Below are 15,339 nucleotides of genomic sequence, written 5' to 3' on the forward strand. Positions count from 1 at the left end.
GAATATCATTGGCCAATATACCTGTTGAAGAAATTCTGGTCTGTTTATTTTACTGGGTTATAATTTATTTCAAGGCTTTTGTGCACTGTTTTCTTTCTTTTCTTTTTCTTTTTTATTAAGGATTTTAATAATAAAAATAATGCATAGCAGATAAACTCATTTAAGTTTAAAAGGTTGGGAAAATCTGTATTAGTTGAGTTATGATTTCTTTATGTTTAAGTACAGTAGGTGAAAGAGCAATCAGCATTCGAAGTTTAAATAGTTTAAATAAATATTCTGAAGTGTACACTGTCATAGGAAAAAATATATATTATTGGAATGTACATGATCTTCAACATTTAAACCTCTGTCTTTAGTTGTGTAGACTGATGTGGCTGGATGATTTTTGTTGTTCGGCATGTACACAGAATCACTCTTTTAGGTAAAGATCAAGTCTCTTTTGAAGATTCTTTGTTTTACCTTGAGTTACTTCTTAACTTGTTATTCTGCTTTGTTTCATGTAGCCTGAGATACTTAGGTAAAAGTATAATGTGAAATATATAATATAAACTAATTTCCAGTAAGCGTAGATTTGAAGGCTGAACTTGAGAATTTCAAGACCTTTGCCTTTCATTCAGCACAAGCAACCATTATTGTTTTGAGTAATTGTGAATATGTGGTGTTACACAGATGTCCAAGAGTCTCCTCCTTAATCTAACCTTTGACCTCAACAGGATGTTTTTTTAGGAGAAAGAATCACTTGTGTGAGAAGTATACCTGTCTGTTGAAACTGGAATGCCATGGTCTAGGCTGATTAAAAAGAAAATTAGTGTTGATACAAATATCCACATCTACTGAACTCTAAAGAGTAGTTAATGTTAACTGAGAACTGAAATTGGTAAATATATCGTATGCTGAAAATTCCAGCTGCCTTCACAAAAATAGGATTTTTTAGGAAAAAAAATTAATGATAACCATCAAAATAAAAGTCTTTTCTCTGTGAACTTAAGACTGTGAATTGAAGTCTTGAAAAGAGGTTTAAAAATGTATTGTTGCATTTCTGAGGAGTATGGTACTTCTAGTTAAATGAGTTAGGAAGGATAATTTATGCTGGGTGTCTGCTTTGTTGATATTGAAGCACTTCACTGTTACTGAGTCTACGGATGTTAAGAATAGCAAAAGATCTTCCAGCTAGCATGCTTTCAGGAAAACTTTGTTGTTCTTACATACATCATTCTCTTTTACCTGTTCAACAACAGTAAATATTTTTGTAAATAAATTTTACTGAAGCATAATAATTAGTGTACAATAATGTTTATAAAGAATTGTATCCTGTCTTGAAGGTACTCATTGGAAAAGTTCAATGTTGAGTAGGCCTTTGAAGAGTACTATAAATTTCATCTTCATAGTTGATGCATATTTAAAACTCATTAATTGAACTTACCCTGGGAAAATAAGGACTTTATTTTATGCCATATTTAGAAAGAATTCTATTCATCTTGCTCAAATGTAGCGATCTAAAAGTAAAGTGTCTGCAACCAGGCAATTTGAAAAAGTTTTCAATTTCTACGTTATTTTTTTTCACACCTGGATGTTTTTTTCTTACCAGTCACCATAATGGCTATCTTAAAGCATGTTTGAAAACCTAGAATTAAATCAATGTTCTTTAAAAAAAAGCTGATATCCCTTAAAATTGTTCATTTAGAGTTTAGTCTTGTCTATGAAGTGATATGATCTTCTCTATGACTTGAACGAATGAAGATTTTTTTTTTACTTACTCCTTTTTTATTTGTTTACTGAAATAATTTATATCTCTGTTTTTACATATAACTTGAACTTGATTGAATTAATTCATGTATCAGTATTGCCACTTATCATTGTAGATTTAATTATTTTAGTTAGGACTCTTCAGTGAACATCCTGGTTTTAGTGTCACATATAAAAAGCAAGTAAATTGAACATTTTGAAGTTTAAACTGAAAGGTAAAAATGTCATTTCTTTACTACAGCAGAATACAGTACAATCCACAGTCCATCAACACCCATTAAAGATTCAGATTCAGATAGATTGCGTCGTAGTTCAGATGGGAAATCACGTGGACGTGGCAGAAGAAACAATAATCCTTCACCACCACCTGACTCTGATCTAGAGGTACATTATATTAGATGTCTTTGACCTGTTACAGACTCTATTTTTATCATTATTTTGAACAGAGAAGTATTATTTACACATCAAAAATAAAGTGGCATTGGAGGTCCCTTTTTTTTCTGACAATATTTTCATAGAATATAGTATTTTTCTTCTAAAGAACCTTCTTCATGAAGAGCACCTACTTTCTCTGAAAAATACTGGGTGTTTCTTTCTCCTCTTGATTAAAAAAAAAACAAAAAAAAAGAGCAAGCTTTTTCCAAGTCAAAGAAAGGTTTGCATTTGGACAGGAGACACTTCTAGCACAATAGTGGTTTTTGTTCTCTTATGCTATGTTCACATTCCTCCCAGTGGCCCATGCTTTATGTCGGGAACACGTCTCCAATGACACACCACAGCTATGAGTGTCCACACTACATTACTTTTCCTTTCCGAAAGCTTAGCCCATTTGTCATCATGGGAAATACAATCTCACCAGGATTTAAAATACTTGTATTTGAACACTTTATTTTTCATTAAAATATCATTTTGTGTGTGGTCAGAGGACAAATTTAAAACACATATTTTCCATTGGCTGTAAGCGAAAGAATTATTTACTGATGCCATAAATTGTTACACATACAGCATCTAAGTTCATAATTTTCATTCTTCAGGTGCCTAAAATCCATTAAAAATGAACATAGGTTAAGGAGATTTAAGTGCTTAGCAGCAATTCGCTTTATTTTGGTTTTAGAGGTCATTTTCAAGAGCAGTTATATGAACTTTGTTTTGTAAGACTTGCAGAAATACAGGATTCAAACCCCAAAGATTTAATTTTCAGAGGCTTCTCTTCATTATTTCAGTTTCTATCTCACATATGGCTTTAAAATAATACATTGTACAATCTCATTTTCTGTGTGTATTTGACAACAACTATAATTCTATTCTAATAGAATAATTTGATATAATAGCAATTGTAGTAAAAAGCTAACAGATTGTATTACCATATTCTGGAAAAAACTTGTTAGTTCTGAAAATAAATGGCAAGGACACTATGGTTTTAATATATAACCATTTCAATACAATTTTCTCATTTGTGCGCTTACTGATTCAAATTTTAACTTTCCATTTCAAGTATCAGCTTCACAGAGGAACACATTGATTTGATTCTCTTTTTACAGAGAGTATTCATTTGGGATTTGGATGAGACAATCATCATTTTCCATTCCTTGCTTACAGGGTCCTATGCTAACAGATATGGAAGGGTAAGTGTCAAGAAACTGATGGAAATTGTCAGTAATATCTGCTGTTTTATGGTTGATACACAAGGAAGACCAGAACATTAGTTGATTTTCTAGAGGCAAACCAGTACTGGTGTTCCAAGACACAAAAAATCAAGGACTAAAGCTGTTTCACATGTCCATTCTTTGCACTTACTCAGCTCTTATATTCAGTAAATAATTAAATAGCATTGGGAGTAATACTTTGACCACTTGAGGTTTGGTTTGTAGGTACAGAGTGTCTGAAACCTGTTGATATCATCAAAATCTGCAAAGGTTTAGCTCCCCTCAGAGAGTGAAGAACTTCCAGGAGTGATTGCTAAAATAACATTTTAGTTCTGAGCGATCGGCAGTGGACTGTGCTCTGTATTGAGAAGGCAAGAGGAAGAATACTTTTGGACACAGGCAGATTAGTCTAAAATTTTTTACTTAACTTTTTTTTAATCTACATATTGACTGATGTTTTTGAAAGTCTGCTTATGAGTCAAATCTTTCTATTATGCACAGTCTATAAATCATAACTGAACTGATGAATATATCTACAGACTGTGGGTTTCCTCAGTAATTCTCAGAAGAGAAATGTGGTCTTAGGTGAATAAGAACAGTTTATGAATGGAATGCCCTTGTGAGATCAAACTTTGTTTTTCCAGGATTGTATTTGACAGCTAATGTCTCAGCTTGTGCTGAAATCTGTTATGCCATTTCATGTTCACCTCATGTGAGATATAACTAGAATGCGATTTTTTGGTAACCTTAAAAAATTCTACATATAAAGAACAACCAGATAGTTTTGTCTGGCTTCATGTAATCACTCTGTCTTCTTGTAAAGCTTACATTTATCACTAAAAGGTTTTACGCTACACCCAGTTGAGTGGAGGGAAAAGCTACTACTGATTCAGTGCATGCCTGGGTCAGGTTCTGAATTCCTCCTAATAGCTTTTTGCATTATAAAAATCTAAAGCAGTACTGCTTTGCAACCTTTCTTGCTTGTTCAGGTGCAGTGTATTTTCAGAAGCGTTTGCTGTAATAGCAGCTTAGCTGTTTGAGGAATATAGTTAGTTTTTTTCATTATGTATCAGAAAAGCAAGTTAATTCAGCAGCCTAGGTGTTATTAGTTTATATTTAGGTAGCAAAAAGACACTAGAACTTTAAATGTTTCAACAATTATTGTATGGATACATATAGACAACAGCTTTATAGAGTATTAAACTCTATAAATTTTGACCGTTTCTCAGGCCAAAACCAGCTTTTGCATGGCACCCCAAAATCACCAAATCTGTGACAGTTCAGTTCAGAATGAGGAGAACAAATCCCAGTGCTCACAAAAAACCTCAGTGCCAACAGAATCTCACCACTTTCTTTTGGGCAGCAGGGTAGTGCTGGAAAAGCCTAATTAGTCATTGCCGTAGAAGTACTTGTGCGAGCATATTTTTTCCATTTATTGCTAGTTCCCTATAGTGGTTTCATTAAGTGGGGCCTGCATATAAACATCTTTCTTGCTGGATGCTTGAGGTTGAGGAAAGTGGCTAGTATTCAGCTGCAAAGAGATATAAGTGTGTATGCTGCAAGGAGGTGGGTGACTCCTGATTGCAGCTCCATCACTGTTGGCACTGTTTACTTGAGATGTAGCTTTCGCCTGGCTGGCTCTGGTTGCATGGCGTGTGGCAGAATACTTCTGCATTGCTAAATGACCACCAACCGTTGATGCTAAGAGGGATGATGGCATTAGTGCTTATGCTGTGGATAAATATTAGATCTTTTCGGTGAGGGGTAGCAACGTGCATGTCCTTGGCTCTCAGGTGCAGTCATGAAAGTGTGCATTCTTGCTTTGTCTTCTTAAAGTTTCATTCATGTCACAATTTCTCTTGGCTTATTGACAGCTTCAGACAACAGTTAGCATTTTCCATAGACATTAGAGGAAGATACTGTCTCAAATGTTCAAAGCAAACATGCTAAAACATACATCTGTCATATAAGAATTGTAGGGTTTATTTGCAGCAATGGGAGGTACACATTTTTTTAAAGAGTGTTTCCTAATGATTTCTGGCCTTTAAAATCAGAAATCCAGATCGTAAGGCAATCTGGAAAAAAAAAAAAAATTATTGAGGGGAATTTTTGTTCTTTTCACCTGTATTCTGCTTTTTGAGAGATCTAACATCATGTTCTCCTATGTTTCTGCACTGTGGTGAAGGCTAGAAATGCCCTTTCAAAAAATTAAATCTAAGCTGCTCACATAATCATTAAAATACAAAAGCTGGATCTTCAAACAAACAAGAATATCCTAATTAAATAATAGGGGATTTGGCAACTTGGCATTCAGCTCTTTTCATAATGCCTGAGTGAGTTTCATGGTGAATGACTATGAATGATGAGCAGCCCTGCTGCTGAAGGGATTGATTTTCTTTTCCTTATTCTCTGCCTCGTTCCTCATAACTTCTTGCTTGTGCCACCCTTTTCTGTATATTCTTACTTTCTCATCTGTTTTTATCACCTGCTCTCCTTTTGCTGCTATTGTGCTCTGCTTTCTCCCTGCTTTTGTCCTTCAGCTTTGTTGGAACAAAATAATACCTTGTTTTTCAGTTTGTGTAGTCATGGTATAAACTGCTACATTTTTATTTAAGGCTGATTTGAATTTTGTGAATTTCATGGAAATGTATGAAACTAGTATAGGAATATGATCTGTCCTTCCAGAAGAGAAGAAAAAGAAACAAAACAAAACAGAACATTTCTATTTGCTTTTGGAATTTTTTTTAAAATATGTACAGAGAGAGATCTATTGATCAAATATAAAGTTATCGGTGACTTTAATTGACATTAGGGCTTCTAATGCCTCAAAACTTATGTTTCGAGCCAGATGTCAACTGATTAAGTTTTGGAATTTGGAAAAAGTTGGAGCCCTTGTTTAGTATCTTGGAGCAGGTGGAAGTACGTCTCAGTATTGGCACTAGAACACTGTGGTCTTTACGTACAGTTCCATTCTCCGTGGAAGCATTTATATTCAGAGGCTCTAAAGGAATTTTCCTTTAAATTATAAGCTATTTTAATGTGGTTTAATATATTTTAGAGATTGAGAAAAACAAAGCCTGGTTTCACTTAACCCTTCATTTGTGACCTGTAGGCTTAAGTGGAAAATAAGCCTTGTACCCAAAGTGAACTTTCCTGTTTTTCAGCTTCTTGTTTCTCCACAAAACAAAGAAATCAAGCGGGTAGAATTTAGAAATGACATACAGACAATGTTTTGGCTCCAATACCGGTATTCAAAACAAGAGGTCCTTAAGCAGTTTGACATTGGTATTTTTCTTTAGCTAAACTGTACCTCCCTCAGAGATTTGTACCTGATTTTGACCATACCTGAAAAGACACACCGACTGAACCTGCAAATCCCAATCAACAAGAAGAGATTGTTAGCTTTCCTCCTCATTGTGTGACACCTCACAATAATTAGTTAGCAATTAGTGGCTTAAAATTGCAAAAGAAGGTTTGGTATAGGATTTTTTTTTTTTTTAAACCTTATTCTAGCCTTGTCTTTTTTTAAAGTTTTCAGCCCCGCTGTAATGTCTGACATCAGAGTTTAGTCTACCGCAATGCCTTAAACCAAGGCTCTTGTGCTTTTTACTAGAGCAGTTGCAAGATTGTGACTACACAGATATTTAAAACCCTAATGCAGATAAGGCTTTTCCTTCTGTTAAATATGTGGGTATCCAGAGCTGCAGCTTAACACAGTTTTTATGCTAAGTGGAACTTTCTATAGAAAAATATTGTGTTTAATCAAGGAATTAAGGTTTCTTTGAAAAGCAACCTGTTTTGTTTCTTCTCTTAGCTTTTATGGTATTTAATCTGACATTTTCAGTAGGTGCCAATGATTTTCTTATTTGTTTTTCTCGTAATTAAATTAACCTAATAAATGGCATTATTTTAGTATTACTTTAGAGAAATCCTCATTCAGTTTTTTCTGCCGTTTAAAAATACCTTGGAGTGAAATGGTTCACAGAAAGCTTTACAAAAAGCCATTTTTTCAGACTCAGAAGTGTGATAAAAAGTTTAATAAAAATGTTTAATTTAAGTCGTGCATATGTTGAAACTTAAAATATATATTCACAGCCATTTGTTTAAAATTAACCATATGGGTTCGTAACCACTGTCATGCTCTGTCTGCCCATTTATTCTGCTTTTCAAAATGATGTTGCTCTTTATGGATGGAAGCTCAGAATGGGATTAATTCTACACTGTTACATTAGCAGTTGATAATCAAGATGTAGCTAGTGATCTTCATTTGCATCTTAGACCCTTAGTCCATCTGACTCCTTTTAATAACTAGAGCGGAGACTTCTGTGGGGTGACTTCTGTTAGTGCTCAGGCACAACAGAAATCCTTGTCTGGTTTAAAAAAAAAAAGGCTGATGAGCTATGAAGGATGGTGGGCTGGTAACTGGGCACAAAGATAAGCAGGAATGTCAGAGGGAAAAGTAGCCTCAGGCCTAGCTAGAGAGAAAATATCATCTGCTTTCCACCTCACACGCCTACAAAAGTAAAATAAAGGGAGACGTAGGTCTACAAATAGAGCAATATTAAAACAGAGAGACAGAATACTTTTTTTCATATTTTAAAGTCTTTCCATTTGAATTAAGAAGCCAAATATTCTTTTTTTGGCAGTACCAGTTTAAATAGAAGGCTTATTTTTAAGGGCAAAGTTCATCAAAATAGCATGATGCAATTTTTCTTTCCCATTTATAAGGGCTATTTTTTTTGGTACTAGAAAATTTATTTACTCTTAATGTATGTGAGTTCAAGAATAGATGTTTTTTCTGTTCTTTGTAGCTTTGTTTCTAAATGCTTCTTTCAAAAATTCTTTCTCTGGTTAGTTTTACTTGGGTTTTGGCATTTCCAGAAGGCAAACAGGCTGCCAAATCACCATTCTTTTCCAACTCTTTGCTACTGACACATTTTGCCTTTTAACCAGTAGTTATAGAAAAATGTTTGAAAGTTCAGAGATCATGTTGAAACACCTATTAATTTGATTGAGAGGTGGAAAAAGAAACTAAGGATTGCATCTCTTGGTTTTTAACTTTGAGTTGTCATCGGGTTTAGAATATTAACTTATTTTAGGTAAAATATGGGTTGTCACTTCTACAGTTCTGTTTAAAATATAATTCCTAACAAACTAACATTGTTAATAGAGGGTGTCATGAGATAATATAACATGTTCTTTCAAACTCATGCTTCTGTGCACTTGGATATACTTGGCATTATAAATGAGAAACTCTATATCAAATGTATATATTAGGCTTTCTTTTCGATTTTTCAGATTGAAAATATATAAAACACAAAAAAAATCAAAACAAGACAAACATCTGTAATGCATTTGGTAACCACAATGCTGAACATGCCTTTTGAGTTTATTAGCTCAGTAAGGAATAAGTTGTTATGGTAATTTCTGTAGAGAAGTTAAAGTGTGTTATGTATTAATAACAAACAATAGATTTGTTCACTCTGCATGGGTGGGCCAAACTGAAAGCGTAATTAAAGCATGGTTTTGTGGAGAATCAAGGAGTGGTTTTAAATATAATTGCCATTTGCAAATAAAACATTAACGGTGATTTGCTTTAAAGTCACTAGGTATTCCGAGGACTGAATCCTTTCACTTGTGACCAGTGAGAGTTTATTTTGAGTAACAATAGCATTATCATGCCCCTGGTTGATCATAAAACTTGTAAACAGTTGTAAAATCTGGAGAAGTTTTAGGTGAAACGGATTTGTCCTGTCTGCTCGGAGGGCAGAGAGTCCATGCCAGGGATGCACGAGGGTGACCACAGAGGTGCCACTGCAGAATCATGGTATCAGTCGAGTTAAAGTCATATTTTTGAGTGTTACTCATAAGTGTTATAGTACAGGATTAGAGAGTTACTGAAGTTAAACTGAAGAAACAGATGTTGCATTTAATACATCAAATAATCTCTCTTGAAAAGCAGTTCCTCCAGTTTGTATTCTGGTATGTATGTTAGGCACAGTGTTGATGGTGTACTTGCTTAATTTCTTCTTTAAGGATCCACCCACTTCTGTGTCTCTTGGACTCCGAATGGAAGAGATGATTTTCAATTTGGCGGACACACATCTATTCTTTAACGATTTAGAAGTAAGTGTTCATTCTTTTAAAACACATAGAGTTGATTTAATATTTGTCTCTTTTTATGTGTTGTTAGATGGTTTGACAATTATTTTTGGTTTCACAGTTTTAATATGGAAACGTTTAGAAAATATCTGTAGAATTTAGTCATATCTACACTTAAATGTCTGCACTAGCATTCAAAGGTTACAATAGTTTAGATGGTAGAGTTTTGTTCTCACAAGTCTTAGTATTTATGACCACAGTAGACAAATTTTAGAATTGGATACACCAAAAATGTCTATAAACATTAGAATTCAATAGTCTGCACAGGCCATTAAATATTAAACTTCAGCTTCTATAAACAGTTAATGGCTGGGTACAGATTTCTCACTTACATCCCACTGTGGGCAAGTATTACTTTGACCCTGAGGGAAATCATTAATGTTGCATACGCGGTCCGTCTCAGTGACCTGTTACTGGGGGTCCTCTGCCTTCCCCGGCGGCAGGTACGATTTGTTACGTGCTAGGGTTTCTCTACCGCACATGCCTCTCCCCTACGGCGTGCGGCGAGGAGCTGGTGTCGGCATGCCAAGGGCTTTTTCAGCCTACGTAGGCTATGGTTTGGCGATGCTTGTGAGATCGTTCTAAAACTATCTGAACTGCTGAAAGAGACTGTCACCATAATGTCTGTTTCATCTTAAAAGGGAAAAAAGCAATTTCTGATCATATTTTAATAACACAAAAACATGAAAACAGTCAGATTTCTTTCCCATCATAATGAAGACAGCTGTTTATTTAAAATCCAACTGTTAAGCAAGCTTGTGGTGGGGCTGCCAACACACATTAATCATCAAGTTGTTGTTTTGCTAGATTTTAGAATAGTGTGTTATTCCAGACAGGCAAAAGAATCTAAAAGATTCAAATGCAACTTTTGCTGATCAAAGTTAATTGGCAGCAATTGGCCTTTAAATATTTCCTGATGTTTCCCTTTTCAAAATCAAGCAAAATACACCTTATTTAATAGATGAGCCAAAATCATTTGAAAAATGCCAGTGTGTGATAGACCTCAAATGTGGTTTGTCCAACATCTGTCCTATATTTTGATTTCTTTTCATCTAAAAAGAAACCACTCACAGATGATTTGGCATCTTAGAATGTAATGAAATTATTTAAATGTGCTTTATTTTTTCTTCCATTCCTTAGTGGAGTATTTATTTTTTATACTTACAATAAAATAGATGATTTATTTAAATTTTAGAGTGGTGTTTTCTTTCATTAAGGTAGCTGTATGTAAAGATATGATTGTTTTGGATATAAGAAACACCATTAGTGAGTTGCATGTATAGGTCTAGTTTTTCAGATTCATAGAAAAGTACAACAATGCTAGTTATTTTCCAAATCTGTTTCTGATTTCTGGTTATATTTCATTTTATCCAGAGCAGAAAGAGAAAGTACTACTGTATCTTACCAGCATATTCAATAAAGTTCAGTGTGTTTTCATTTGCTGTGCGTAGCCAGATACTTAGTAGACTTGTAGCTACTTCTTCATACATGATTGTCGGAGTCACTGACTTTAATGGAAGTTAATCAACTGCATCTTAGGGATAGTAGATTATCTTCTGCTAATTGGAATGTTACAGCCTTAACAGTACAGCATAGCAGTTTATTCACTGAAGAACTTCAAAGCTGTGTATGAAAAAGGTACTGATCCAGGTGGTTCACAGAAGCAGAAGAGTTCACTGAATGAGCTTGGTTCTTTGCCTTTCCCCCATAACAAGCGAGTTTATCTTGCATCTCCAATCTCAAGTGTAATAGTCTGTGTCTATACCCTACTCTGTCTTCCTCAGAGGCACTTAGGAGTGAGCAGTTGTGTTCCTGTCCTTGTATGTGAGCTCTAAGTCCTGATTTCTGAGGAACGTGAGCTCCGATCTGAAAGATCATGCCCTGTCCAAGGTAGTGAAGAGCATGTTCAGCGTGCAGAGGAGTGGGGTTGTGCTTGTGGATTGCCATAGAGAAGTCTTCAGAGAAGTACACAGGGAGGGGCCACAAAAGAGCCTGTACTTTGTGGGAAGCGGCACGTAAGGGCTAGACCTGGCCACAGACTGAGCCTTTCAGTTCACCAGAAATGTCAGGTTTTTTGAAACATGTCACAGACAAGTGGTGTTTTTGAAGGAGCAGGTCCTCCTGGAGCCACAGTTTGTCGTTCTTATGAGCATCACTGTTATTAGCATGGCCTGCATGGTTCCCAAGGCCTGCAACCTCAGGGCACATTCCTCACATCCATCTCAGAAACAGAAAGTCCTTGCGTGGTGGTTTGGAAGTTCAAGCTGCCCTACAGCTTGACAGGCTTCCATGAGAACTGTGGGCAATTTGGCTTGGCTGTGCCTCAGGCTTAAAGCATCTGTTCTTGCTGTTGAAGGACTGAGCCTGGAAGATCTAGTGGTGACCCTGCTCAGGCCTAAGCTTTCCAATTCACATGCACAAGCATCTGGGCTGTTAGGAATTGAGAAGTTTGCAGGCAATGTTGCCAGCAAGCCACAGAGCTTGGGCATCCTTGCCCAGAAATAGTATGAAGACAGGCAAAGCTGGATTTGGAACGTGTCTAACCCGCAGTGTAGACATGTCTTTGGGTCTAGGTATAATTCAAAGTGGGAACCTGAAAGCTGATGCTCTCCGGCTCACCCAGGCTCAGAGGGAACCCTTCCTGGCATATAGAGAGGCTGGGTTTACGGGCAGGCAATCATCTGTCATAACTTTGGCCTATGATGCACATTTTTCCAGATACCACAAGTTAATGTTTTTTAATAAAAATCTTCTTTTCATCCGACGCATTCCAGAAAGCTCTAATCAGAACAGCTCTCTTGTCATCCAAGTTAGTGGGAAAGTATTTTGTCTTCTTATAAACTGCTGAAGACTGATTTAATATTTTGAATGCAAAGGGCAGAGTTGCAGCAGTGATCTCCGACGCACTGCTTGATTTGTGTATGATCTAACTGACTTTTCAAAGCTCAACATAGAGATTTATTTAATGTTATTAGGTTAAATTCTAAACTTCAGCAGTCATTTTTTAGTCTGTATGAAGCGAATCAATGCCAACGCGTATCAGTTGCAAACTAGTTTACCCATCCTAATTTAGTAGGGGATACAGCCAGGTAGATGAATCATCTAATTTCCTGTATGTTGCTCTTTATGTAATAAGAATAATAATAATGGTATTTGTAATTGGCATTTTTCAAACTCAGTGAAAAAATTCAGTCAGATCTCACCGTCTAGCTCTGAAGTCAGTATTCTGTTTATGAATGGGTGAGCTGCACTTAGATTTACAATTAGTTACTGCACCCTCAGGCTGTAGTAGTTCTTAGTTTATTGCTTTGAGAAAAAGTAAAAGAGATGGCTTATTTCCTTCACTTTGCACAGATTTATTTGGAGTAATTGATTCCAAATTGATATAATAGCAAATAATTTCAGATCTTGAAGGAACATTTCTTAAACAGCATGTTAAAGGGGTATGACAAGTTTTTTAACGTACTGAAAGGAAAATATTAATGTTTACTAATGTGTAATTTGATCTAAGTACCATCATAAACAATGTTTTCTTGCATTAATAATAATTTCATAATGAAATTATAGATGTATACTAGGCCAAACAGTAGAAAATAGTGCAGTGTTCTCAAAATTTAGATTCCAAAATCTGCATTTGGGCTTCAAAATAGGAAGTTTAGGTTTTCAGTATTGAAAATTTTCATTTAAATATCTCATACTCTGTTCTGTAGTAGAATTTTAATTGTGTGCAGGAGGGAATAACTACATTGATGTAGTGCTCTCAAGAGAACCAGAGTTATCTCATCAGAAAAGAATGCATGATTTTACATGCTGATTATGTTGTAATAGGGATAATAAGGTATAATATTTTAATGGTATATATGGAGCAATTACACATATTAGGTGTATTAGGATGTATGATCCAGTGTTTTAGGGAAATTAGCAATTTGATGATAGGAATGAAACGTGACATCTACTTACGTGCATCTTTAAAGATTGCATATATTTACGTATTTATACCGACCCTCTTAAAAGATTACTTTATTCATTTCTTTGGCATATCAGGTGCATGTTATAACTAAGTATGTTAAAGGAATAATTGCTGGTATTGAATGATTATGAACATCTTATTTTAAAAAGTTAATTCAGTGCTTTGCAAGCTCTATTCTAAAATGGTACCATCTCATTAGGTCTGTTCCTTTAGAGATATTTACTGAAGCTGAAAATGTCACTTATGAAGCCTTTTTTTTTTTTTTTTTACCTAACACTTTTTTATTAATAAGATACTTTCTTTTTGGTCTGTGTTGAATTCTATTGAAGTAATTAAAATCAAATTAATTTGTAGTTTTATTTCATGATTATTATTTTTTTCTTTTAGGCTTTTTATTTGTTTGTTCACTTCAGGTTTTTGGTGTGGGCTTTCATGGGAGGGTTCAAAATAAGGTTATATGTATTATGATACTATAAAAAAAATTAATTCTGACACCTCCGAGAAATGCAATAATGCATAAGGGCACAGTAATGATGATTAGCATTCATTTTTCTGCCATCAGTGAAGGATATATAATGCACACTCATGGCTTCAGAATTCACTTTTGTTTGTGGATTCTCTATATGCAAAGTGATGATATGTGTATGGGAGTCATTTATGATGAATGGCAGTATGGTATGAGTTTTTCAGCTACGTTAGTTGATGTATTTCTCTTAATGATAAAAGAAGAGGGAATACTATCAGGTATTACTGTAAAGCACTAACTTTGGTTCTTTGGGAAAAAAACAAAGAAAAATAGTTATGTTCTCACCGTTAGGAATGCTGACCTCGATTAATTTCTCCTCAGATTCTTACTTAAAATCCACCTGGATGTATATTAATGTGTTCCTGTTGAAAATTCAGAGCATAGTGTCTTCTGTGTGTCAAAAAGAGCTGCGTAACTGCTTTATGATTACAAGTGTGGTGTTACTTCAGATTAATGAGCCTTTAAGGCATCACATTAGCATATTACTATGCACAGACCCCTCTGGAAAGCTGCCTGCGTTAGAGTTGCATGCGATTTCCATACGATGCAGCTCTGTCTGTAACCACGGCTGACTTACATAGATGCATCTTTTCACAGTTTAAAGCAAAGAATAAACAGCCCTTACATCCCTGCACTCTCACGCTCTGCGTTTGCCCTGTGAACCTCTTCCCTCCACCCATATGGCAATAAATCCTTCCAGGACTCCTACAAGTCTGTAACTGCTAGCTTGGATTTACTCAGATCCAGAAGTTGATAGGGAGAAATTAAATGCCAGGTATTTTTTATGAAAACTGCCCTTTGTGGATTGCTTCCTGCATAATTTACTGTGTGGATGTGCCTGCTCTCCTTGTTTGTAGCTCCCAGTCATCGGACTATCAGTATTTATCAACACTACGTCTCCCTCATATTCCTTTGCAAGCTCAAGGCTGTGTGGAGGGTAGCTTTACTACTTAAAATGCAACTGGCATGTCTGACGCCCAGCAGTATGCAGAGTCCTTCTGTTCCCTAAAGAAATGTAAAGGACCTCTAAGGCCCACGTGGCAATACAGACTCTCATGGCACTAAAGCAGATGGTGATACCTTCTGTACTAACACCGGGCACTGAAGGGGTTGCTCCAAGAAGAGGTGCTCCAGGGAGATTGTAGTGAAAGCTCAGGCCTAAGAAAGGGAACAACAAAACCCCAGCACAGCAACTGTGAAGCCTGATCACAGAGCAAAACTTCTCTAACGTTAGTCCCTCTTTTGCCTTTGCCTTCAGTTCTTACAGGTGAAACTAGGCTGCCTCCCTG

The 15,339-nt window shown here is 35.6% G+C and overlaps 1 protein-coding gene across 3 annotated transcripts in view; it reads left to right on the forward strand.

The window, feature by feature from the left end:
* The window catches only part of EYA1 (EYA transcriptional coactivator and phosphatase 1), a 67,381-nt gene that overhangs the window by 21,854 nt on the left and 30,188 nt on the right, over window positions 1-15,339 (forward strand). For 2 of the 3 annotated variants that reach the window (XM_050890686.1, XM_050890687.1), the window contains exons 5-7: window positions 1,991-2,130; window positions 3,288-3,371; window positions 9,429-9,518. In XM_050890686.1, coding sequence (XP_050746643.1) covers window positions 1,991-2,130; window positions 3,288-3,371; window positions 9,429-9,518 — 314 coding nt within the window. The remainder of the gene's footprint in view (window positions 1-1,990; window positions 2,131-3,287; window positions 3,372-9,428; window positions 9,519-15,339) is intronic. The other variant, XM_050890688.1, reaches the window with a different exon arrangement.

Source organism: Gymnogyps californianus, chromosome 2 (genome assembly GCF_018139145.2).
Source record: "Gymnogyps californianus isolate 813 chromosome 2, ASM1813914v2, whole genome shotgun sequence".
Lineage (NCBI taxonomy): Eukaryota > Metazoa > Chordata > Aves > Accipitriformes > Cathartidae > Gymnogyps > Gymnogyps californianus.